Source organism: Lathamus discolor, chromosome 3, assembly GCF_037157495.1.
Source record: "Lathamus discolor isolate bLatDis1 chromosome 3, bLatDis1.hap1, whole genome shotgun sequence".
Taxonomy (NCBI): Eukaryota; Metazoa; Chordata; class Aves; order Psittaciformes; family Psittacidae; genus Lathamus; species Lathamus discolor.
The window spans coordinates 44,337,274-44,364,954 of record NC_088886.1 but is presented as its reverse complement, the minus strand read 5'-3'; the positions used below and the strand labels follow the sequence as shown (position 1 = coordinate 44,364,954).

At 41.2% G+C, this 27,681-nt stretch overlaps 2 protein-coding genes across 7 annotated transcripts in view; both read right to left on the bottom strand.

Annotated features, from left to right (window-relative positions):
• Positions 1–6,713, bottom strand: part of DNER (delta/notch like EGF repeat containing) — a 125,036-nt gene extending 118,323 nt beyond the window's left edge. Inside the window, exon 1 of the mRNA XM_065672664.1 lies at positions 6,256–6,713. Coding sequence (XP_065528736.1) covers positions 6,256–6,513 — 258 coding nt within the window. The 5' untranslated portion in view covers positions 6,514–6,713. The remainder of the gene's footprint in view (positions 1–6,255) is intronic.
• A 19,120-nt stretch (positions 6,714–25,833) lies between these two features.
• Positions 25,834–27,681, bottom strand: part of TRIP12 (thyroid hormone receptor interactor 12) — a 79,890-nt gene continuing 78,042 nt past the window's right edge. For all 6 annotated transcript variants that reach the window (XM_065674949.1, XM_065674951.1, XM_065674952.1 and 3 more), the window contains one exon: positions 25,834–27,247. In XM_065674949.1, coding sequence (XP_065531021.1) covers positions 27,051–27,247 — 197 coding nt within the window. In that variant the 3' untranslated portion in view covers positions 25,834–27,050. The remainder of the gene's footprint in view (positions 27,248–27,681) is intronic.

Genomic DNA, 27,681 nt, shown 5'->3' with positions numbered 1-27,681 from the left:
AAGAAAAATATTCAGTACATGCACAGGGAGGGAAGACTGGAATAACTCACTTTTAAAAGGTAAAAAATACAATGGGGAAATTCAATTAAATTGAAATACAGAAGATAATAACGAATAAAATTATGTTTTCCATGCAATTAATCTGTTGGATTAATTGGAACACAAATGTATCACAGCCAAAAAGAGTTGATATGAATAAATGAGGGACTTGATATTTAACAAGAACAGAGTGAGCTATGAGAGCAAGTACCAGAAAAAGAAAAAAAACCAACCCGCCAACCTATGTTTTGGATCAAGTGGACACTATTTCCAGCAGACTCACGTCTGCCTATTAAAATGGAATTTCTTGCGTCATCTAAGATTTCTGGTCTCATGATCCCACAATTAAGCTGAAATCCTGCTACATGCTACTTCTAAAATTATTGATCTCAAGCAATAATTGCTTTCTCAGAAAGGCAATAAGTAGAACATGCTATGGTAGCCCTCAAAAAGAGGGGAGCATTTCGATCTCTTTTAAGATGGGATAAAGTTACATAGCTCCAGTATATAAAGCAATATTCTTTCCTATCTCTTTTCCCATCCATTTTCTGTTGTTTCTTCTCTTGTATTCAAGGCAAGGTATTCTCCTACTACACTGGGAACCTGCTCCAATAAAGAGGATTTCCAAAGCTACGTAATATCAAGTCAGATATTTCAAAGGAAAGTAAAACAATGTTGTATTTTAAACAGGTATATTGCTATATGATTCTTTTTGGATCAAAGAACATATACTGCAATGCAAAATGACTTATGTGAAAGGTGAAGCATCTTAGTATGGCATATCTTCTACTATTATTCAGCTACTTTATACCTGATCCATCTCTCAGCAGTCTTACACCACATAAAAATATATTAAAACCAACACTTGAAACTTTCAGTTATATGATGGAATTTTTCAGAACCAAACTATTTGCACTATGTAATGACCTGGCTAGCATTTAAAAAGAACTATTTTGACTAGATTTAAAGGCAGTATTTCAAGACACTGAGAGAGAGAATACAAAGATTCACAAAGGTTAGTGTGCAGACAATACCATGATAATAACCACTTTTATAACTGAGACAGTTTGGGCTATTACATTATTCCAGTTTTGTTCTACAGAAATGTATAATACATTTGTTTAAAGCACATAGCAACAATCATAGCACAATTCTTTATTGATTGCTTTGGAAATCGCTTAATTATAGTTCTCTTGCACACATTTTCACATGATATGCTTCAAGGCAAGGTGCTAATTTAAAAAGCTTAATTTTCTGACTGGAAACATATTTCTACCACATTTAGAGAAAACAGATGTTATAACAGCTAATATAAATTGCATGGAGAAACTATTTTTCACATTCATTTATTCTGTCCTAATGTTCCCCATATTCAATACCTCACATCACCACACTGGAGAACTTCATCAGTTCCATGGCAACCATAGAGATCAAAGTTCATGAGGTACCTGAACAACACTTACAGATCAGAACTCACAGAAAAGAATATCCGTCAGTCCTATGTGATATACAATTCTTGTTTGAAGAAAAACCTCAGGAATGACTATGAAATGTGAGTATACTCATCTGCGACTAAAGGAGCTGTAAACTAAGTGGCTTGAAATTAACAGTAAAGATTTTTCATATAGCTAATATTAATACTGCCATCTTTGAACTCCTTCTTAAACACAAGTTTGTCAGCTTCCAGGTACAGTCTAGACTTGATATAAAACATATATGTATAATAACATGGAAATAATTTCAATATCCAGCAAAGGAGAGGCAGGAACAGGACAAAAGTAGTAGGAAAATGCAAAATGAGGAAGGTAAATAGAGGTGGGTACATATACAGAATCACAGAACAGAATCATACAATGGTTTAGGCTGGAGGGGAATTGAGCGAGTTCTCTGGTCCAGCCTGTGCTCAAGCCAAGTGCTTGGGGTCTTGGCCACTCAAGACCCAGATCTCAAAGGATGGAGCTGCCACAACTGTTCTAAGTGCCTGTCCCAGTGTTTCACCACCATTATTTTGAGGAGTGATGGTAGATTTTTTCCTTAGATTTAAGAGGAACTTCCCCTACTATAACATATATGTCACCTCTTGTCCTTTCACTGACCATGTCTGAGAAAAGTCTTGCTCCGTCTTTACAACCACCCATTAGGTAGCTGAGAATGGCACTTAGTTCCTCCTTAGCCTCCTCTAAGAAAAACAAACCAAGCTCTCCCAACCTCTTCTCACACACAGTATATGCATCAATGCAAATATTTAAATTCTGCAACTTGAAAGCACTGCAAGAGTTAGCAGAGTTAGTCAGCAGGAAATGACATGGTATGTCGGAAGTCAAGCTAAACTACATTCGAATAACCCAAGAAAACTCCAGGGCATCTAACAACTATGCAGTTTACTCATGTCCAAGATGAAAAAGTCAACAAACCGGCCACATAACAAAACACGTGCATCACAATAACCACATGATTTAAGTATATACCCTTCATTAATGAGTGCAGAAGGGGGGAAAAAAAGCATTTTGAATTCAAGGGTTACTTAGAGGTCTTTCAGGGGGGATGTCATTACTTAATAGAAAACAGGATCTTGTGAAAAATTAATCAAGATACAGACATGAAGGCAATTTAGCAGTGAGATTAAAAGATGTCCTTTTACACAGCACTACCCAATGCAACCTGAAATAACCTGGCCAATGAAATTTTGTACCACTTATTCTGAAGTATTAGACCAGTAAGTCAAGAAACAATAATCCTTCTTTCTGCAGCAATTTGCTAACCTTGGATTTTTGCATTCAGCATTAAACAGCACATTAACACCAATGTACTGAGACAAGAAATAAATTCAAAGAAAAATAAACAACAGCTCTACACAGGATAAAAAATAGGAGGGGGCACAGAGAAGAAAAATAATAAAAATCACTGCAGTGGAGTCTACAAACATTCAAAGACAAGAATAAGTTCACCTGGCATTCAAAAGTATGAAAAAAGGGATAGAATGAAGAATAACAGAATCAGGAAGAAATGCAGGAGGGAAAATAAATAAATAAATAAATAAATAAATAAATAAATAAATAAAGTTATCTTTTATATTTAGTTTTTAAAACGATTTACCTTAAAGTCTCTCAGTGTAAAGCTCAGAATTAGTCAATTTCAAATTCCTGCAGAAAGGAAGTTAAATTCACTATAATTTTGTACTGTTTCCTTTGGAATACACGTGATTTCTTTTCCCAGATTAAAGTTCAAGATACTTCAACACATAGAAATCCGGTAAAGAGAAATGGGGAAAAAATTCACATCCATGAAAAGAAATTGAGTTAAAGCAATGTTGTACAATGTGAAACAATCCCTAACAAAACAAACAGAAAGTTTGCAAAAAGAAAGTATATTCAAACTCTAAGTAATGTGAGAAACATACACATGCATAATTCATGCGAATGGCACGGGAATATTAAGAGGACCTGTAATTTCTGTTGTTAAATAAATAATGAGTTACTAGAGCAATTTTAAGATCATGCAATTGGCTTAAGTCCAAGTTAAATTCGTTACTTGGGGATAGGAAAGCTGTGGGCTCTTAGAAGCACCTCGTGTATGTGATGTCAATTTCTTTCTTTCCCCACACTGGCACCATCAAGTCCATCAAACCCAGTTACACTAAATCTTCCGTAACAAAATCTGTGGAAAATGTCCAACATTGACTGTTAGCAGTCCTTCTACATTACCAACTCCACTGCGCCCAGTTGACTTGAAGGCACATTTAGTACACTTTTTTCTTTATTCTACATCTCAAAACATCTGAGCAGAATGGGCAAAACGTTGCCTTCACTACAAGTAACCTGAAAGTAATTCTACATTTTTGGTGAAGAGGTGTTTCCAAAGATCGCCGGTCCCATCAAAAATTACAAAAATGCAAACTTACCTGTTATGATCTGAGTATGTAAGCATATTTCCTGTTCTTTTTTCCCCCCCTCTTGGCATTCCCCTCTGTGAGTCCAACTGTTCAATAACAACCCCAGCAGTGAGACAAATGCCCCCTGTCTAAATATATCTTAATGGTCCCCTGATTTAGCCCACAGATGAAAAAATCATCATTATTTTAAAATCCTTATAGATTTTAACTGTCATTGAATTAGCAAACATGACTGAGTTTACATTTCTTTGTAGAAGTTGAAGTTGTTAGGCATCTTTTAAGCTGTTAGGTATCTGAACAAAAAAAAAACAATACAAGAATTCATGCATTTGTACAATATTTATTTCCTATTACAATAAAATGAGGAAAAAAATCAACTGTGGACATGTTGTGTTTATATGACCCCTTTAAAAATAAAATAAAAAAAAAAAAACCCAACTGTTTGTTTTCTAGCTAATTGAAGTTACATTTCAAAACCATATTAACTTTTTATAGGTAACTGGAACCCGTACTTCCACTGCTGACACAATCGCTCGAAGTAGCATTCATTCGTTTTTCAGTTTTCCTTGTAAGGGTCGTTGCTCACTATTTTATGAAAAGAAACACAATGTGCAACACTTTAAGCCTCCTCTTATTAGTTAATAAAAAGCATAACTGCTATGAAAATATTGCCTTTCTATTTTATTAGAAACACAATTAAATCCAGTTCCCCAGGCACAACACTTCACAGGAGGTATGATGCCTCCTGCATTACATTTTACTAAGTCAGTAAAAGGGTCATTAATCTTTTAGTTATGGATCTCAGACTTTTAAGTCTAACAGCAACAAGCAGAAGCAAACACCCAGCGCTCTCCTTCTCTCTCTCTGTTGATACAAAGATAGTAAATGCTTAAGACAACAAGACCCACAGTTAGCCAGAAAGAAGTCTATTTAATGCACTTTCATCTCTCTGGTTTCACAGAATCTCATTAGAGTAAATATTTTTGCTTTCATTGTTAGGCTGAATCAGCTGAGACATTTCAAGGCAAGCACAGAACTCTGTGCATAGTGCTCCTACTTTACAAAGACTTTTACGCTCACCTACACATTGTCTTCAGTGAATGCATTATCCCTTTCATCTATTCAACTGTGCAGTTCAGATACTACACAACCAAGGAAAATTTAAGAAAGGGAAAAAAAAAAAAAAAACCCGACTGAATTTACGTGAATTCATTTGCTTCTGTGTCAAATCCACTTAAAACAGAGAGCACTGGTGAGAAATGGTAGCCAATCCATAGAGCCTTTGGTACACTGCTGTCACAGAAAGTAACCCATCATATACATATATGCAGAAAACAAACCCCTCTGTCCCTGCACCTGCTTTCCCTTGTCTGAAGATACGGAAGATTAAGTTTATGTGAATTTCTGAACGTGACAACGAGGATTTCCATCCTTAACACTAGAGACAAGAACAAAAATATCTTCACGTGACAAAAACTAAATTCGATTATATTATTAAATCAAATCCCCCTACTACCAAGCATGTTAGAAAGATTCTGCCTACTGCCTCTCCATATTTTAGATCCTTATCCCTACTCTGAGCATTTTGACCTTCCAGAATTAGAAACCGATCCAAGAAGCATCCGAAACGTGGGATCAAGCACTCCTAGCCTGGGAAAATGACAACTGGAGATGCGATTTAACAATTCGTATTCAGTGCAACACAGTATCCACTTCCAAAGAGCATACTTTTCACCTTAAAATAAGCCAGTACTAACTAAATTGCCAGGACCGGACAGTGGGGACTGACAACAGCGCTGACATTAACCTGGAAGGCGCTGGCCGAGCTCAGCCCCATCCTCATTCACCTCTAACCGAGCCCTACAAGCCCCTGCCCGGTCCGTGCCCGGGGCTCTTCGCTCGGCTCCGAACGCGCCGCTCGCAGCACCGGCACCCGCTTTACGCGTCCACCTGCACGAAGCGCCGCCGGCCCCCGGAGAGCCCCGGAGAGGCCGAGGCTGCCCGCGGCGGCCGTTAACGGCACCGGCGGCTACCGCGCCAGGAGCCGGCGGGTGGGAGCGGCCGCGGGCGGGGAGGGGACCGCGGCCCCAGGGGAACGGGCACCGGCCGCCGTTCCCGGCAAGCAGGTGCCGCACCGGCTCGGTACGGAGCGGGGCAGGGGCGCCCGCAGACGGGGCAGGGGCGACGGGGCTGAGAACGGGAGGGAGGCAGCCGCAGACCGAGCGGGGACACCCAAGGGCAGGGACGAGCACAAGGACGCAGGGCGGGAGGAAGGGAGGCGCCGAGGCGGGGGGCACGCCGGGCGCTCTGGGCGCGGCCCTTACCTGGCAGGAGGCGCCGGTGACCCCCGCGGGGCAGGCGCAGCTGTAGGCGGCCGGAGGCTGGGGCAGGAGCAGCTGGAGGCGGCGGGTGGCGGCGGGGCTCCGGGCCGGCACCGGCGAGCAGGTGCCGTTGTTGCGGCAGGGCTGGCTGAGGCAGGGGTCCCGGTCGAGGGGCGCGGCGGTGGCTGGCCCGGGAAGGCAGGCACGGCGCTGGGTCAGAGCGAGCAGCAGCAGCAGGAGGAGCGGAGCGGCTCGGGGCATGGCGGCGGGGCGTGCTGGTGCGGGTGCCGCTCCGCTGCGGGCACCAGCGGGGAGGGAAGAGCGAGAAGGAGAGGATGGAGGCAGCGGCTGCCCGGCTGCTCCCTACCCCCGTTCCCCGGGAAACGGGCGGGCGGGGACTGGGCGGGGACGAGCCGGCGGCCGCGCCGTCGTGTACCCGGCAGGGGGAGCCGCGCGTCCGCCCGCAGCGCGTCTGGGCTCGGGCTCGGGCTCGGGCTCGGGCTCGGGCTCGGGCTCGGGCTCGGGCTCGGGCTCGGGCTCGGGCTCCGGCTCCGGCTCCGGCTCCGGCTCCGGCAGGCGGCGATGAGCAGCGCTGGGCGGCCCTGCCCCGGGTGCGGTACCGGAGAGCACAGCCCAGCGTTATTTCGTCCCTACAGCCAAGGCGGAGCTCGGCTCGGGCCGGGCCGGTCTACGTCTGCGCCCCATCTGCCGTGGGCAGGGGAACGGCGGCCGGGCTGCGCCAGGCTGCGGGGGCCCGGGTACTGGCACTGCGCGCCCAGCCCGCTGGTTTACCACGGGATCAGCGCGCTAATAAACCGCCCGATAGGCATTGCTGGTCTGCCACTGCCTCCAGTTGGCGTGGCGGGTGTAAACGGTAGCGCACCCGGGACCGAGCCCTGTCCCGGGACAAGCAAACCCCTGGAAGGGAAACTTGTTCAGGACCATTCACTGCTTATCATTTACTGTTTCGTAAGTGTAATCTGCGGACAGTTACTTTGAAGTTCCTTTAAAACCCAAGCAGTGGGAGACGGAAAGCATAAAATGAGTCCTGTCATTTCCCATGCTGCGGAAAAGCTGTCGCTTTTCTCAACTGAGGTTATCTACAGCTGAATTTTAAAAATCGATTTGTATTTTGCTAGGCATTTGGATTTTTTTTTCCTCCCTCTGGTTCGAACCAAGATACGTGGTCTGTAAACCAGGTAACAGATAGTAGGAAGATAATCCACAGTCTGGCCTTCTCCTCATTTGGTTCTGCAAAAAATAAAGCATTTAAATCTCTCGTAACTAATGACTTCTCATATATCTGTCATACAAAACAAGGGGATTGCTGGCAGCAACATGCTACAGCTTTCATAAACCCCCACACTTCGCGTACAGCTGAAACCCATATCCTGTGTAGAAATGACAGGTGGTGCTAATTGAACTGAAAGTTCATCAGGGGTTCCAGCAGCCTGATTGTGGTACTCTGTCCCCACGTGGGGCTGACATGAACCACCCCTGCTCCGCTTGTCCCTCTGGTTCCTCCCTTCATCCCTCCCAGTGCCGCCCCAGCTCCCACCACCACCGCCCTGGAATGACTCCTTCGTTCAACCGGATCCAACTGTCTTCCCCCTATTCCTGACACCGGTGGGTTCCAGTGTTGACTACAGCCTGTAGGCACTGTGGTAACACAAATAAAAAACAGTCTTAGTTATATATGTTGAGTTGTTGTTTGCTTATTTTACAGCTCTCTTCTGCTTAAGGTTGCTTTTTCTACCACTCCTTGCTCACCAGAGCCCATCACATGCTGTGACCAAACAAACCTGCTGCACCCACCAGACCAGTTCTTGTCTTTACTGATCATTGTCAAATGGCGTACCTCAGTGGAATAGGGGAACATGGAAGACACCCTTACAATTCGAAACTACAGTACTACTCACTGTTCTTCAAACACTCTTTTTCCCCCAGCCAATAAATATTCTTACTAATTTGCTCAGCTTGTTCCTAAAAATGCTGTGGAAAGCAATGCCGAAGGCTTTGCCCCTGTCAAGTTATAATAACCATTGTATTCCACTCACAAAATTTGTGGCCTTGCTCTACAAGAAAATAATTTGATTTGACACGATCTGTTCTTGATAAGTTCACAGAGGCTGCAACTTGTCTCCTTGTTATCTTCTAAGTGCTCTGAAATAACTTGTATATAGATCCCAGGGTGCTGTGGCAGTTGCTGTCAAAGCAGCTGGGCTGTAATTCTGTCCCCCTCAATAGAAACATTTGTCCTTTTCCAATCTCCTAGGGCTTCACCCTTCCACACGGGCTGTCAAAGATAGTCGTTAATAAGTAGCTTCAGCCAGTTCTCTAAACACCTTTTAGAACAAATCATCAAAACCAGCCAATGTGAAAGTTGCCCTGCTTCCTAACCTGACCAAGCTCTCCTTTTGCTCGAACTCTTCTCCTGGCTGATGCTAACCGTGTTGACCAGCTGAGTGACCTTCATAAGAAACAGGATGCCTGAAGAGGCTGTAGTGCCCCTATTTTTTAATTGTTCTTGGTACTCCCAAAGTGTTCGGTAATTCTGGTGAAAGTCTGGTCTGTAACTGAGCCTTTTAGTAGTAAGACAATATAGGTAAGTATTGGTAAAGACTGTTTCAAGGCTGAGAGCTAGATAATGAATTCTGTTAATGTAATAGCATGGCATTTGCAGAAGAAAACTTTAAAAATAAGCTAGTAAACCAACAAAGCAGGATATAACATGGTGTTCTGAGTCAGACAGGACATAACTGTATAACATGAATGTCCTTAGCATTTTACAGAACATACAAGCAATGTTTGCATTACAATTGCCATTTTCATAAGGAAATATGAAACTATACAACAGAAAATATTATGCTTACTTAATTAGCTAGTGATTTTCCAAAATATTGTGTCTTTTTGTGCACATTAATGTTCCAATAAGCATACTGTAAATAATTTTATTGTCAGCTTTCCGTAAACAAACTACTAATCTTAGTATTCAGTAAGGATTCAAGCTGCCTGCCTCAGTTACACTTGCTAGAATTTGAATTGTATTATCAGTCTAACAGCTTATTAGTGTGGCTTAGATAAGCTACATTACAGCTTAACTCTTTATTTTGATGGGGAAGTACTCATCCTCTAGTGGCTTGGAGATCTTTATTTTTTTATCTGTTCTGATTAAATGTTTATTGAGGAACAAAAATCTCTGTGAGTTCCTGAGAGGAATTTTACACTTGAGTGTCTCCCACAACAACAGTGATCTTTTTTGATTAATTATTTTAAAACCACGATTAGTTACACTTTTCTTTACTGGAGGTGTTAATTTAGATGAGACAGTTACTGTGCTGAGCCTTTCCTGAGCAGTGTCTGGTCTGTGACTCTTTTCTGTTTCATGCTTCGGGTCAGTGCAATCATGTCTTTATGATATTGTTTGCAGAGTGCAGAACTGCCGTTTTCCTCATCTCTGCCTCAGCTTGTGCCTGCTATAAAGTACCTCAGGAGTTTCAGTGTCTACCAAAAGGACCGGGGTCTTAATTTCATTTGAGAAACTTCAGAAGGGTCTCACTCATGCAACTGGAGTCATATTTCCAAAATTGCCCATGGTGTTCCTAATCTCATATCCAACAGCTGCCAAAATTAAAGATATAGCCATTTGAAAGTCATTGCTGCAATCACTGAAACTGTTACTGTTGAATATTAAAATGCATTTATTCAAAAGGTTTTCTACCTGCATTTATCTTTCTTTTTCCAAACACATAGTTTCTACTCCAGCAAACTCTATTAATATAACTGCTTGAATGATCCACATCTGAGTTTATCAAAATATTGAAGTACACATTTGAACACGTAATTAGCCCACAGAATTCAGTTAGAATACTCACCTCAAAGTAAGGATGTTCAGGAGCTTCATCTTGGAACTTTTTGCCTAATGCTTGTGGGCTCATGAGAGAAGGTTTTGGCCACAGGAAGTTCGTTTAAGGCTCTGGACAAAGTTTTAAGACTTACTTAAGACTGCTATAGGTGGATGAGAGGGAAACGTTGCTTTATTTTCATACACACCTGAATAACTGGTATTTTATTTTTGCCTTGACACAGACTGGCAAATACCCTGCTCCCTGACAATGTGCAGGGATTTATCTGCTTTCCTCCCTAGCTCTTGCATTTCCATTCACTTCATTTTTCTCCCCTTTATCAAGCTGTTTGAAGATTGCATATTTTCTTCCTTTTGTTCACTAACTTTGACATAGGAAATTGGTGACAATCATGCTGATTTGTTTACTGCTGTCAACAATGAAAGGATATGTTGTTAGTTAATGTCTGCTGTTCAGGGGATCTGCAGTACAAGTAGAGGTGCTGATACAACTAGCATCAAGAGAGAGCTGCCAGCCTGGGTATGGAAACATTCCTCATTGTGTGAATCATAAAATCTTGAGACTCATAAATCATGTTTCAAGACAAAATCCATAGAGAAGTTAAACTCTTACATCGGGGAGCACAAAACCAGCTTGCTGTGAAAATCATGGTGCCTGTTTTATCAGTGGCAGACAGACAAAGCAGGAGTAGCAGTATTTCCCACCTCTCCACCTGTTTGTTTGACTCCCAGGAACTTCTATCATATTTTTAGAACAATAAAATCAAACCATGCCTCTACACAGAATAGATGTTAAACAAACAAAATGACTGCAGGTATTTGAGAAAGATCTTTCTCTGAGAGCTGCCTGAACATTTGTCTCAATAGCTACTGCACCCTTCAGTAAAGAGCTGTACTCATAATTTGAAGAGACGCTTCTGCAGCAAAGATGTACTTTCAACACTTTAATAATGTTTTCTATCACTATGCTGTGTGACACTACAACAAATATTACTGTACTTCATGAAATGAGAAATTAATCTTATTGAAAGATCGATCAGAACCCACCATTACGCAAATGAAACTATACTGGGTAAAACCCCGCGTATTTATACCAGGCAAGAATCAGCTTCTAAGGAGCTTGTTTGAAAAGTCTCTCAGAAAGTAGCACTACAAAACAAATGTTGTAACCGACACAGCTGTAGCTTGAGGTATTTAAATCCTGTTTTGTAGATGCAACAAAATAATTCAGAAATAACATGGGTTTTGCCATTTACGATCTTCTGCTCTATTCTTAAGACATAGCCTAGATTTTCAAACAACAACCTGATGATCAAATAATGATTATAGTATTTTCTTTTACATTAATGTCCTGGGTTCAGCAGTAGCAGTCAGTTTTTCTCCTTCTTGGTAGCTGGTGCAGCACTGTGTTTTGACTTTCAGGCTGGGAACAGAGCTGATGACACCGATGTTTTTAGTTGTTGCTCAGTAATGTTTACCCTGACCAAGGCCTCTGTGAGTCTCATGCTCTGCCAGGGATGAGGGGAGGCCGGGAGGAAGCAGAGACAGGACCCCTGACCCAAGCTAGCCGAAGAGGTATTCCATACCACAGCACGTCATGCCCAGGGAGGTAACTGGGAGTTACCTGAAAGGGCACGGGACGGGGGGGTCGAACTCGTTTGGCGGTGGTATTGTATTCTCTTCTCTTGTTATTTTCTCTTATCATTATTACGATTGGCGGTAGCAGTAGTGGTCTGTGTTTTACCCTAGTTGCTGGGCTGTGCTTATCTCAGCCCATGGGAGTTACATTCTCTCAGTTCTCCTCCCCATCCTTCTGGGAGCAGGCAGAACGGAGGAAGGAAAGAAAGAGGGAGAAAAGGTGGGGGGAGTGAGTGGACGAGCTGTGTGGCTCAGTTTGAACCACGACAATTAATACTTTCTAATTCAGTAGAAAGAATAAAAAAAAAATTAGAATGTGTCATTCATACAGACAGTAATTTTTAGTCGAAGAAACAGATCAAGTATAAAGCACAGAATCTTCAATAATGTCAGAATTGTCTTTAAACTTTGCCTTAGAATTTACATAGCTATTTTGGTAATTCTAATGATGTGCTTAATACGACAGCTATGAGAACAACTATGTGATAATGAGAACTTGGAGGAAGTACTATATCTGAGGAAGAGCTATTTTTGTATCCAGTAAGTAAATGTCTTGATATTTCTATGAATTTCAAGGTGCAAGTGGCAGAGGACACAATGTCTATATTCTGGTTTGCTGGAAAACCGTGCACATTAGAACCTGTACAGAAGAGAAGGATGAATAAAATTCTGTAATTCTGTAAAAATATCAATAGGCATTTTACTTGGAGAGAAAAAAACCAAACAAAAACCAAGTGAGAAGGTAACCCAGCCAGAGGTTGTAAGACTTTATGTTTCTCTTTGTTACTCTTCCTGAGCACTAAACAAAAAGGTGAGGCTTTCGCTTGGCTTGTGGTCAAACAAGGCTGGCACCTGGGATTCTCAAGGCAGCAGCCAGCAGTAAAAATATCCTAAGCAGAGAACTGCATTTATTATTTTAATTTTGACACAGAATTTCACAGCAAATACAAAACCAATTTTGGATAGTTTCTGTTGTTGTGTTTTGTCTGTTTGGTTTTTTCCCCTCACACCGTTATTCTTTAAATAAAAGAAATGTGGCCTATGGCCACACCACCCTGAAAACGCCCGATCTCGTCTAATCTTTGAAGCTAAGCATGGGGAGGGCAAGAAGGGTGGGGAGTGAGTGGATGGGCTGTGTGGTTTATGGCTGACTTTGTTAAAACCACGACAGTTCTTTTTTGGCGCCCAATGTGGGGCACGAAGTGCTGAGATAACAACAGATCTGACCAGATTAATAGTCGTCACAATGCTGATTTATTGGCTCTCAGAGTTGTTCCTCTTGATCTCACAGTTTCAGAGTGCTGTACATTACTTAGAGCCGGTATTTGCTGTGATAGTGTTTATAAGATGGGGGGCTTGTGCTAAGGTTCTTGTCTCACTGTACTTTATGGCAATGACTTGTAATACGGGTGGGCTCCAGCAGCAGGGAGAGATGGACGTGGCCGTGGACTTGTCCCTGGCCGTCCCGCTGCTCTTCACCGTCCTGGCCCTTGTCCTCGCCTCTGTCTTCGTGAGGCTGCGGGGAGCCGAGGGGGAGCGGCCCCGGGAGCCGGCGGCGGCCGAAGCGGCCCGGGAGAGCGGCCCCGGGGACCAGGCGGCGGCGGAAGGAAGGCGGCTGCCGAGCAGCGGGAGGAGGCGGCCGAGGAGCCGAGCCCCGCGGCCGAGCCCAGCCCCGCGGCGGCCGAGAGCGTCCCCCGGCAGCCGCCCGCCGAGCCCCAGGAGGATGCAGGAGCCCAGGCAGCATTTCCCAGCAAGGCAGAGGAGGAAGAGCTGCACCCAGGGAAAGAGAAGCTGGTGGTGGGAGAGCCGGCAAGCACGGCAGCTGCACCAGCCCCAGGGACAAGTACAGCAGCAGCATTGGAGAGTTCTGAAGGGTTTGAATGGCCTGTGGGTACCCTTGGGACCTGCCTGCTGGTTGCGATGGGGATCAGCATGCTGGCACACACACAGAGGGTGTTCTACCCACGGCCATTTTGTCTGATCTCAGAAGTTAAGCAGAGTCAGCTTTGCTTCTTGTCTGGGGTTAGACCGCAATATGGGAGGACCAAGAGATTTTCCCCAAGGCTGGACAGCCATGAGTGGCAGAGTGTGTAGGACAGTATGAGTGAGTATCTGGTCCACTGGGCCCCTCCAGTGCTTTGGAAGCATCAGAGATGGAAGGCAGCTCTATGGGGTCCCCAGCAACAAGCTGCAGAAACTGCTGAAGAGGACAGTGAATTATTTTGAGCCTGGTGGGCCCATGGCACTTCAGGTCATCAGGGCAGAGATGCAACATAGAGATGGACTCATGATCGAGGGGTGGGCTTAGCAGTAGACACTATTGCCCAGGTTATTCACAAGTGTGAACACTGCACACAGCCTCTCCTGCTCTGAGAGACTGTTACAAGAGATGGAGCCTGTCGTCATGGACCAGATGGACTCAGCAGCTTTATAAGGACTGGTCCATGCACTAAGATAAGAATGCACTGAGATAAGAGTGATGGTATATTGAAGATGTGGGATCTGAGCATGACGTGAATGGTATGGAATAAGGGGTGGATAATGTCCTGGGTTCAGCAGTAGCAGTCATTTTTCTCCTTCTTAGTAGTGATTCGGAGAAAACTCCAGGAACAAACTTGCCAACAAAGTTTTCAAGCTGACAAGCAGGTATTCTTTATTGTGGCGCCGGGAGACACGGGGGATAGCTCCACCTAACGTGTGTCTCCTCAGCTGCCACACACGCTGTCCTTTTATAGTCACTGGGCATACATACATATTCATGAGGCTACGTATTGATCACATCATTTTCCAGAAAGCTCCCCGCATGCGTACAGAATTGTGGTGGTGGTCTCTGAGGGTCGTTTACTTCTTCCAACAATCTTCATCACTTCTGGCAGCCTTTGAAGCATGCGCAGTAGATGTTTATACCAGTTTAATTGGTTCGTTAGCACCAGAGACTCCTATCCTCCTACTTATCAGTTAGTTCAGCTGTAGCCCATCCTGGACACCTGCCGTTCCCAGATACTCCTTATCCCTATGTCCTGTTTTTCTAGACTGTTTTTCTTAAAACTATGTCAACTATAACAATTTATCTCGTGTGAGAATTCTCAGTATGTTCTCTAGCTGTACTCTATTTTTTCTCCATGTATCCTGCACCTCAGTAATTTTCCACTGCTACTGTTACAAAGCCATCAAACTTAACATTACTCAAAACTAATTCTAAAGGTTTATATATTCCATTTTGTAATTTTGTGCCCCCCTTGTCTCAGTAGCTAGTGCAATGCTGTGTTTTGATTTTTTGGGCTGGGAACAGTGCTGATAACACCGATGTTTTCAGTTGCTGCTCAAATGTTTGGTCTGGCCAAGGACTTTCTGAGCCTCATGCTCTGCCAAGGAGGAGGGAAAGCTGGGAGGAAGCAGAGACAGGACACCTGACCCAAACTGACCAAAGAGGTATTCCATACCACAGCACGTCATGCCCAGGATGTAACGGAGAGTTACCTGGAAGGGCTGGGGACTGCAGGGTTGGACGAGTGGGGTGAGTTATCGGTCGGCTGGTGTTGAGGTGTTGTATTCTTTCCTCTTGTTATTTCTTTTGTCTGTATTATTATTGGTGGTATCAGCAGTGATTTGTGTTATACCTTAGTTACTAAACTGCTCTTATCTCAACCCATGGGAGTTGCATTCTTTTTGATTCTCCTCTCCATCCCTCCAGGAGCAGGGGGAGGGCAAGAAGGGGGGGAGTGAGTGGACGGGCTGTGTGGTTGATGGCTGACTTTGTTAAAACCACGACAACCTTCTTTTTCAGCTCTTCATTTCTTCTCAAGCTTTTCCATTTATTATTGCTCAGTGATATCACCCTCCCTAGATTTAAAATTTATAGATAAATGCATCCTTTTTTATATCTGTGTTCTCTTACACCTCCTTTGTCAGTAATAAATTATGGCTTATATGAAGACTGCAAACAATGCTCTAGGTACATTTTCCTCAAGAATTTAAATCATAATTTGAATTAATCTGGTTTTATCAGTCACCCACTGGATCTACTTTTACAGTTTTCTCATAGACTAAGAAGCTACATGCGAGCAGAGTCATTTACATAGCATTTTTACTTCTGTAGGTGATTCTACATGAAGATCAAGCCATTTGTGAACATGCTTTTAGAAGAACTGAACATCCTTTGGTCAACTATTTATGAAGACTAAGGTGCTATAGCTCAAAAGCACATTTCATGGTAATAGAAGTTGAACAATCACCATTTCTCCTTGTATAACCACTCCAAATACACATTCTTCATGCAGTTATCTCCCATTAACAACTATTGGCTTCCAAGGAAACAGGCAATATGTTTAGCTTACTGGAGGCCTGTAAATACTTCACAAGGAATAGACTAGAAATTACATGGGCTTTTCCTTATGCCATAAAAGTCTTCAGAAATAACTGCCAAATGACACATCTGTACAAGTTACAATAAACAAATGAATACAATACCTGATGTGAAATGTATTATTAATGCAAATATAAAGATTCTTAATTGCTTTCAGTAATCGTAGCAGGATAGATACTGTCTGGTAGATGTTCACTAGGTCAGTGGCAGTATTATGTCAATATGGGTGTATCACTTAAGCCCTGAATGTCTTTTGGAACTTAAGAACACGAAATATAGACATCCTTAATCTGTGCCTTAGTACTAGAATTATTCAGTCTTTGAGATTATCAGAAAGAAAGTTATTTAGGTTGCATCATACCTCAACTCAAAACAATCTGAGGAAGTGGCTCAAATACGCCAACCCAGCTTTGTCGGGCTGATCCTATATAACACACTAGTGAGTGAAATTTCTCCTTTTAGTTCTGGGGGAATTACTATTTTGTTCCTGAAACCATTACAAAATTATAAAAACTTACAGTACTAAAAACATTAAAGAGTTTACTATCATCTTTATGACTACACACAGACGCAGTGTGTCACCAGTAGTGACAACTATTTGTGCTATCCCACAGTCTAGTATAAAAACAGAGCGAAAGCAAATTGTTTATGTTTTCTTAATTTCTTCTTTCTTAGTTCCATAAGTGGCTACAAAGGTCATGTTCTTGCAGGGTTTAACAAGTCAAAATAGGAAACACAGAATCACTAGTTTATATTCCAGATTCGGCTTTGCCTCTTTTACTTTTTCTGATTTAAAGTGCTTATGTCTGTTACCTTCAAGGAAAGAAAGCATGCTTGCAGGGTTCTCCAGAGTAGAGGGGCCTTAGCATGCAGGGGTTTGTTCAAGTAATGAGAAACCAAATTAATAAAGAGTTGGCATGCTACCCTCAAAAGATATGTATCTAGTTTTCTCAGGTTCCAGCACACACTCTTTTAGTGTGTGCTACAGTGTTACAAACAACCCTTATCAGACAGGTAAGTATTTTCACATTGAGTGGTACCTCTGCAAAATAAACTCTTGGGACAATGGGATGGCCGATTTTGCAGAAGACAGCGTCAAGGTGTAAATCACTTTAATGCAAACTGTTCTGTGCCTTTCATCAGAGATTATTAATTCTGGGGAAATTAAATAAATAAATAAATAAATATAAAGTGTAAGTATGACAAAACAACAAACAAAAACAGAGGAACAAAGTTACTGATACTAGCAAGTTTACTAAGGATTTCTAAATGAAGATGCATAAAATGCGAGTTTGAAAACCAAAGTGCCATCTTTAATTGCTCATAGAGCAAGAGATAAATCTCATGATGTCTGGTTTTCCATTGTCACATGAATTTTCTTCCACGTTCCATAGTGAAAAAAAAAAAGATACCAAGTGCTTATTACAAAAAAAGCTTGTGGCGGAAATAATCTGTGTCGTCTATTTGACAGCTTCAGCTACATGCATAGGTGCCATTGCTCAGTCTCTCTGGCAAATGACACATTGCTTAGAAAAGCAGCAACACAGCACGCATCCATGCTGTGTACCATCTAGCAGCAACTGGAAAATATCTAATCCCTGTTGCTCTGAAGGGGAAAGTCATATACTTAAACAAAGCTCCATTAAATAGAAAAAAAAGGCAATCTCTGTAGAAGGGTGCTTAACTTGAACTTGCCAGTAAATTTCAAAAATGGCATTGGGCAAGTAAAAAGACTACATTGCACCAACAGTAATTTTACTGAATGAAAGGTGTGGATTTGTCCTTTCGAAAGCTGTTTTGCTGATACTGTCTAATACGAAGCAAATGTAGTCAAGATTCCTTAACACCTCTTAAAGCTATATGAAGTGTAAAAGACATTGTTACATAGAATAATATATTATTCTGATCTTCACATTGATTCAGGTGTGAACAGATGCATTTTCATTATTAAGAATCAAATAGGTAGGGTCCCTAGAAGAAATAACAGAGTCATAATACCTTTGATAAAAATATTTATATTGACCATTGACTAGAACTGCCTAATTCCATTTGAAAATTATTATAAAGCTAAAATTACTGCTATTAAATTATTTCTTTTAGGTAACAATCAAACTTAAGTTCAATAATTTTTTTTTTCTCTCACAAAAGAGTAAAAAGGAAATCCTTAGCAGCTGGTAATTTTTTGCTTCTATTTCCAAACTGAGTAACAGTTCTGAGATACTCCACTTGCAAGCACGTTCTGTTTGATGCTGTACATAGAAACGACCAAAAAAAAGCTTCCCACTGTAGAAAACTCACCACGAAAGCACAAGAGGGGGCAAAGCCAGGCATTACAGAAAGACAACACAGCATGAAGAACACAATGAGACAACACCAACCATCACAACAAGCCATAAGCATAAATAGCAATTGTTACTTAGCACGATCATGGCAAAAAACCAGAGAATACATACACATGCAAGATGAAGAACAGGAGAGAGAACAAAGGTTCTTTTTTTGAGCATTGAAAGACAAGGACTTTAATGTGGTGGAAAGGACTTGTTAAGCAGAAAGCTTCATCATATTCAGATCCAGTATGGATGCAAGAATTTATTTTTCAGGCCAAACTGACAGGGAGGATGGCTGTATTAAAACTTAAATAAAAGTAAAGCTCTTGGAAGGATGATTAAAGATATTAAACATGTGGATATCAGTAGTGTTACATCAAGACTATCAACTGCCAAGACCAGATTTTTGGTCAGAAATAGTCAGCTCCAGCACAGAAGGATAAAACCTTTAAATCATTAGTATGAGGGTAGCAGGTGAACATATCTGAGTGTAAGATTACTGAAGCAGAAAAAACAAGAAACCAAGAACTGGGACGATAATTGTAACATACAATGTACGCAGCAACAATAACAACAGAAGATACAAATAATGTATCTTATATTTATCTATAGAAAGTTGGTACTGTGCAGTCTCCCCCCATTTTATTTCTAATACCACTTCCAGATTCAAGTTGAAGGATTTGTTGTAAAGCTGTCTACTCTGCCTACATAATGCAACTTGTCTTGTACATTACTAACCTTACTTTTGAAAGAGGCAGATATATCTAACAGATCAATACTGCTGGAGAAGAAGCAGATAGCTATTGAATTAGTGTCAACTTTGTCAGCTGATGAAGCATGTACGTTCCTCCTGTAGCATGCTGTCTTTCAAGCTTTAACTCCCATTGTTGTTTTTTCACTGTCTTTCTTAAGACAAACATATTTCTATGAAACAGCATTAACAAAAATTGCTTCGTGAATCCAAAAATACCTCTAACCAAATAACTGATACACAAAACCAGATCCTTTTTGATCTCAGCTAATTGGTAGCTTCTTGCTACACCTTTTTTTGTTTACATTGCTATGGATATGCAGGATTTACATCAGTTTCAAATCAGGCATCTGTCAAAAAGAATAACAAATTTTACTCTACACTAGTCTCAAAAACAGGCATCTGATATCAAACAGCGTCTTATTCTCTGCTCCTTTGCCCATATGTACTGTGTATACAACACATATACTGCGTACAGTTCCAATGTCTTCTTCAGTATAAGACAGACATGGAACTGTTGGAACAAGTCCAGAGGAGGGCCACGAGGATGATCAGGGGACTGGAGCACCTCCCGTATGAAGACAGGCTGAGAAAGTTGAGGCCGTTAAGCCTGGAGAAGAGAAGGCTGCGTGGAGACCTCATAGCAGCCTTCCAGTACCTGAAGGGGGCCTATAGGGGAGGGACTCTTCATTAGGGACTGTAGTGACAGGACAAGGGGTAATGGGTTCAAACTTAACAGGGGAAGTTTAGACTGGATATAAGGAAGAAGTTCTTTACTGTGAGGGTGATGAGGCACTGGCACAGGGTGCCCAGGGAAGTGGTAAATGATCTATCCCTGGCAGTGTTCAAGGCCGGGTTGGACAGAGCCTTGGGTGACATGGTTTAGTGGGAGGCATCCCTGCCCATGGCAGGGGGGTTGGAACTAGATGATCTTAAAGTCCTGTCCAACCCAAACCATTCTATGATTTCACAGGATCAAGGGTAAATTAATCTGCACAGGGAGCTTTTGGTAGACCATGTATTTTGCAGGTACGTATCAGTGAATATTTGCAAGAACACAATAAGGCAGAATTATATAACATAATCATAAATATCTTGAGCACTTGAGCTTTTCCCTGTTTTTTGCATTTCACATTCCTAATTCTACCTAGTCTCTCAATTTTCAAGCAGTTTTCAGGATGTTATTTTTGGTTAACACCTGTGAGAACTGCTCTTTCTAGAAAATCCTGTACATGGAATTATGGCATCTCTCCATAATTCCTGCCAAATCATGTTAACTACTTACTCCGGAAAAAAATTGGAAATGACCAGCTACCTGCTGGGATAGAAGTGAACACAGATGTAGCAGCTCCTGAACACAGGGAAATGCTACTTTTCTCAATATTAAAACCAGAAATAGGATGCCAGAAAAACTTTTTAAAGTTGAAACCCTCTTAAGAGAAGCAGAAGTAATTAAGGCCTGTAATTTTCAGTCAGTTGAAGCAGAGTTCTCTGAAGTGGAGATTACTCACAATCTGCAGCTGCAACAAAGACCCTTGTCATTTTCCATTCATTTTGTCAGATAATTTAGAAAACCTTTCTCTCTGCATATAAATTTCTCCAATTGAACTTATTTGAATTAATAGGAGTGATATAGCACGAAACAGTGCAAGACTATTCAAGATGCATACCAACTTTTTTTTGATTCCAAGTCATCTGTAAGTGCCTGCATGCAGTTTTTAAATTCTAAATATAGCTGATTTTAGAATTGGAACATATTTTAGTAAACCAGACAGATTTATACAGTTAGGTCTTGAAAAATGCAGAGAGACTGCACCACCTTTCCTCTGGGGATATGAAGCAAATGGAATTAATCCCTTCCCTCCATCTCCCAGCTCTGCTCCTGGTAATGCAGCATAGGATGCTGTTGCCATCCATAGCTGCCATGCCACACTGCTGATGTGTGTTCAGCCCTTTCCAGCAGAGCTGCTCTCAAAGTCGGTTTCTCCCTTTGCCTCCAGTTTCTGGTCTAGCAGAAATAGCTGATATTGCTGGCCGTAAAATGGAAAACACCAATCTTAGAATGTTATTAAATGTGAAACAATTTTGGTTTTTACTAACCCTTTTAATGAAACTTTTCCCTCCCTTTTTGAATAGCATTCATACTTTTAGTGGCCCAGAACAAAGCTTGCACCTTTGCTTACCAAAGAAGTATCAAAACTGTGGGAAACGTTTCTGAATGATTAGTAACATCAATACTTCTATGGTAAATTAAGCATACCAGGCTACAAAGTAAAGGCATAAAGGTTAAATACTGCCATTTGTTTGGGAAGCATTGCACATTGTGGGGAACAGTGACCTCAGGGGAGAAAAGAAAATATCCAGTGAGAAATTTTCATTGTTTGGCCAATGTCTCAGCAACTTCAATAGGTGGAAATAACAACCTGTGAAAAAAGGTTGGAAGAAAAGGCTGGGAAATAAAATGCCAGCTCCTAGACTAGCAAATTATTTCTGGATCGCTTCTTCAGCCACCTGCTAGCCAGAGGCCTTTGCATACACAAAGTCCTAAGGACAGAACTGCACACCTCAGATAGTAGATAAAGTGAGAACAAAGCCACATACGTGATATTTGCCCTAAACATTCTGTATACCATTAAGTAGCTCTGGGGCTCCTAAAACAGGCAGAATTTCACTAAATTCTGTTTTTAGTCTGATGACCCATTTTACTAACTTACTACAAAGCATCAGTTGAGGTTGCTTTCTTCCCTGAAAACACAGGGTCTACTTTACCAAAGATCTATTAAATACACCCCACTTCTATCAGAAATGATTACACTAAATATTCTTCCTCTCAATATTTAACCTCATCCACCATATGAAACAGACAGGAGACCATTCAAACAGAAGGAAATCACGGAATGGGAGGGCAGGTACAGCAATGAAGCAGGAATTGACAATGCCTAGCTCTAGTTAAATGCCACAAAAATAGCTGGAATACTATGAACCATTTGCCACAACTGCTGCTGCTGTTCTGTCGTAGTTTTTCCTCCTGAAGCAAAGGTCTAAAAAAGTCCTTGGTTTTCTTTTCTTGTAGGATCCCACCATCCAGGATAGTTAAAAGAAGGTAGCAGCTACGAGTACTCTATAGACAGTTCAAGAAATTCCATCTTTTCTGTCTACCTTTCAGTTGTATACTTGGGGAAATAATGCAGGAAACAGCTATTGAGATATAATAACTACATTATTTTTAAGTATCTCCATAGCATCCACCTGCCTTAGCTTTCAGTATGTAACAATATATTGTTTAAGCTTACCCTTACAGAAAGAATCCTCCTTCCACCCCTTTCTGCTCCCGGACATTTTCCCCACATTTTACTGACATCTTTCTTGAACGGGGTCTTAGTGACAGTCACAGCCTAAGAGTAAAGGGAGACTGGGGGGGTAACAGGGCAGAGACAGACAAGACAAAGAAAAAACATCCATCCATCCCCCCCCCCCCCCCAACAAACAAAAAAACCCCAAGCAAAAAGTGCTTCACCCCAACATGCTGCTTATGGACTGAACTGGGCAGTTTCCTTCTTGACTACAGGAATTCAGAGGAGCTACGAATTCCAGCCTTTGTGTGTGTGTGTGCGTGTTTGTGTGTGAGGGAGGGAGGGAGTGCAGTGCACTTTCACCTCTATTACTCCTTTTAGGGTTGTTTGGAGTTTTGGGTTTGTTCGTGTGGTTTTATTTTCCTGTTTGATTCAAGTTTCCAGATGTTGCTGCCAAACCAAACCTAGAGCTATCAGGAATTTTAATCGAGTGCCTTGAAGATATTGGATCTATCTTTACCGTTTCCCCCCCACTTAGTTCCCCTGTTTACAGGTCAAGATTTCATGATTCCCCTGATACACACAGCAAAGGAAAGAGGCTCACATCCTGCTCCTTCTGGACCCCCCAAAGCAGCTTGATGACTGATCAATACAGGCACATTTCAGTACCAGGAAACAAGATCATAGTATTCCCAATTTCTACCCCAGTCCACTGAAGCATTTTTCCTTAAGCCATTCGCTGCTAGTCTCAGGCTATGATGAAATTTGTTTCCTACCTGCTGTATAAACCTGCATTAATGTTCTGTTAATATGGGTGTGACAGTGCAGTTTATGCTGGTGCACTGGGGTGGGATGACTTCTACTCCTGGGGCTACCAGCTACAATAATCTGAGGAAAGCTATTAAAACCACAATGCAGTAGGAGAGACACAGCAAGTCAAGAGCACACAGCTGTGAAATTCCTGCAAGATCACAGGCAGAGATCACATGGCAGAGGTTTTCCAGTTCAAGCTATCAAGAGGCTAGGAACATAAAGTACAAGAAAAACAGGCCAAGTCCTGAAAAGGCACAACTACAAGGAAGATTTCGCCCCCCCCTTCCAAACGCTTTATTGTAATCCATCTTAGCCAAGCTTTTTATTTCTCTCTATTCTGCCAACAATTTTAGCTATAGAGAAGCATTCTGGGTAGGGGGAGGGCAGGTTCACACTAAAACCAAGGCATTATCCCTGAAGTAAGGTAGACTAACGTCTTGCTAAAGCCTTCTACAGAGGTACAAGTTTATCTGACAATGGGAACTGTAATAGCAGTATATTTGAAGACAGGTTGTTGAAACGGGTGAGACAGGGCCCAGAAACTACAGATGACAGTCCCACCTCCAGCAGTGGCCAGAAAAGAGCACACAAGTGATACAGGCCTTTGCAATTTCATCACTCACTGCCCTTAGGCACCCATCTTCTCAGCAGATGATTGCTCAGTAAGGGAAAGGAGATAGGAAAAAATACCACCACCAAGCCATAAGGTTGAGAAGAAAGGATGAAGAATCTCGGCAATTCAATTATACAAACAGCCTGCATACGAAAACTGAAATAGCCAGTTAGAAGTGTGGCAATGAGCATGGGGATTTCACACAGAATTAGTTCTTGTACATCTTCCTACAGAAGAAGCACCACAAATTACTAACTTATGCCAGATGTGATACTACTTAAGTGTTACCTATACAAGAGATTTCTTTATAAAACAAAAACCTAAAAAAATCACTGCACAAATTCATTAGCAGCTCTCAGTGCTTGGATGGCACTTCTTTCCACAAATTTCTGCTGCTCTTGTTAATTTAGAAGGACATAAAACCAAAATAGTAACTGATGGCTGGTGTTCTCTAAAACCGGGTGAACTTACCATGTTAAAATAAGCCTCTATTTTCAAAAATAGGACTTCCTGTACCTTTGTCTACTTTATAGGGTATAATAAAAGTAGTTCAGTGCTAAGACAACTATACATTCTTCTGAAGGCTACATAGTCTGCACACGCCCATGATGGGTTTTAATAAGATTTTCCCTTAATCCAAAGTTTCTGAAAAGGAGGAATTCCCAAGGTCTTGTCACACCCCTCCACTTGCTCTCAACTACTCTTACGTACCACATTTCTGGTTTTAGTAAAGTACTGCAGTCATGTGAACTGTGACTCTTCAATTTATTCTTACTATTACCTTTTAAGATAGACTGCTCTTCTAATACATTAAAAGCTTGGTAGGAAAAAAAACAAAGTGCCACCTAAAAGGGTTTAATTCACTTTTCAGGCCACCTACATCCTTAGTCTGTGCTTAATATGACAGCCAGCACAGCAAAAATTGTCACCACAGGTACTTGACTTTTTCCTTCCTTTTTAAACAGGCAACCAGCAACTTATTTTCCCACTGGACCATTTACACAATGTCTATACCAAATTTGAAAGCCTCAAAATTTCACAGTCGATCAAAGCCAGATTCTAGAGGGAGACAACATGGGTAAAAAAAATATCAATACACATGATATTTTAATACAAAATATTAGCTTTTTTCTTTTCTTTTTTACACAAGTCAGGTTTTCTTTAAAATATAGAACCTTAAAAAAATGAACAAATTGCTATCCACACACTATAAACACTTTTTTTGTGCTCAGTTCGATCAAGTTATCAGAACAATTTAAACACCAGTCCATAGTTTAAACACTGCCTTGAAGTTTTATGAAAACTATGCCGCACTGTGCACTACCATTATTATATGTACAGTGTGAAGCGCCTTCTTTCAGTTTTAATATGGTAGTAGAAACTGTTCAGTTTTCAGGTTCTTTGTGCAAGGATTTCACATTGTACTCATGCTCACAACAGGTTTGCATTACATTTCAGTGGCACTGGTACAAGCAACCACATGTAATTCTGTGAATGTTCACTGGAAGAATGTCCATTACATATTCTGGAAGTTCAAGTTCTTCAGCTAGATAAAAGAAAACTTGTTAGTTTGGGGGAAATACTAGCCTGATTTGCCAGAGTTTAACAATTTCTAAGCACTGACATAAATTTTGATTTCTCAAAGTTGAATAAAAGTAATTAACTATCATATTTTCATAGAGATTAACTAGACAGACAGTACATCTCAGGAATATTTGTAATAGCCTGTTTTTTGAACCCATAGAAAGGAAAAAATTTCCCTCTGAGTTGGAGGTCTTAAAAGGTCTTGTTTTAGTAGTAAATCATCCACAAGTTGCAGGCTGTTAGCCAAGTAGATTTAGGATGATTTACTTGCATTACAGTAATTTACACAATTGAACTTTATGCATACAGTACAAAACTATGAACAAAAAGGTGAAGCAAACTTTTTTATTTATATTCAGGTAAAAACATTAACCTGATGAAGTAAATTATTGCAGATTTGAGAAATCAGCACATAAAACAATTGGACAGAGAATTGCTTACAGGTGCTTTATCTGTGTCAAAAGACAAAGGCTGAACTGTTTGTTCCAAGCTAGCGCGGGGAGGGAAAAAAAGGATAACAAAAAAAAAAAACAAAACCAAAACAAAAAACAGAAACAAAAACCTACAAAAGTAACCAGGAACTTTGATCAAGAACAAGAAAACTGTTTACTCAAAGAGGGAATGAAACAACTAATTTGTCTTTTAAAAAACTTTACATCAATTCGAAATGCTCTGGCCTTTACCACAATACACACTGGCCAGCCCAAGCTGTTGGACTTCAACTACACAAAAGAAATAATTCTTCTTAGCCTCTAGTAAGAGACTTTTGCTGCCTGAATCACTGTGTAAACAGCTCTAGAGTGTCAACTCGTAAAGACTGTTGCCATTATATCCTACCACTACAGTAAAACTATGCTATAAGAAAAGTTCTACCTAGTTACAAAGGCTGAATTATATTGACAATATATATTTGATTTCAGTAAAATTTAAATTATCTTAATCAGAGAAAGAGGCATGGAGCAGTTGAATGCCCATGCTAACCAAAACATAACAATTGTTGAATGTTGCACACAAAAAGAACCAAGTGAATTGCACATCAGACAATACATGAGGATGGGCAAAATTAGAGGCAGGTGAGGATACACAGAACTAGTCTACTAAACTAGATTCATCAAATACATGGTGTATTTAATTTCTGTACTTATGTACAAAAGTTGTCTTTGGAGAAAAAACTTCAGACTTAGCTAGATGGACACACACAGCCCAGTATTAAACTGCACAGCGACATTTATTGTTCCAGCCTGGAAAAACATCCCTTTTTAAATTTCACACAGCAAAGCAAGTTAAAAACTTCACTCATCAAATAAATGATAATTTAAACAAGAACTTGCTAAAGAAACCTTGTCACAACAACTTTTAGGGCCGGATCACTTTAAGTCCATAGGGGCCTTTAATGAATATCAACCAAGTGTCTTTGCTTATAATCTGCAAGCCGTTTTTCTACAACAAGAAGGCGTAACACGTTTCCTCGACTCAGGTGATATATTTAGAAAAGAATCATGAGTTTTTCTTTTGCTGTAACAGGCAGACATTGTATTTTTATTGTGATCAGGAAAGATGGAATGACTGCTGCCCTTCTCTTGCAGCTATCAAGAGTTTTTCACGCATTATCTCAATAGTTGAATAGTCCGGCAATTTGAGATAGTTCACACAAGTCATTACTGAGGGTAAGAAATCATCTGGATTCTCTGTAGACTCAAATGTCTTGCGTACAATTGTCAATGGAGGATTCAAACTTCGAAAGCCTGTCAATGAGAAAAGACATTCAGAATAAGGATGCTCCTCTTGAAAGCACACAGAAACACTGTAGACATCTAACCAATGACAGAAGCATGCATCTCATAACTGACAGCTCCATTTTTCAAGTTCAGAATATGGCGTTATAAGGCCATGTAGAAAGGTAAAACAAATACCTTAAGTCCTGCCTGTAGACTAGTTTTCCAAGAGGAATTAAAAATACCCCAAACAGATCAGCAAGATACATCTACTTACATTTTACTCTTGTGTTCTGTATGTGTAAAAAACCCTCTTCTAAACAGCAGGCTTTTTAAAAGTCTGTTGGATTCAAACACATTTTCCAAGATTCCCAGAAGTTATCTATGACTGGTACCTTATTTATTTTACTCCAGACCCTCAGCTCTGTCTGCACAATGTCTCCCCCACTCCAAAAGAAAAAAAA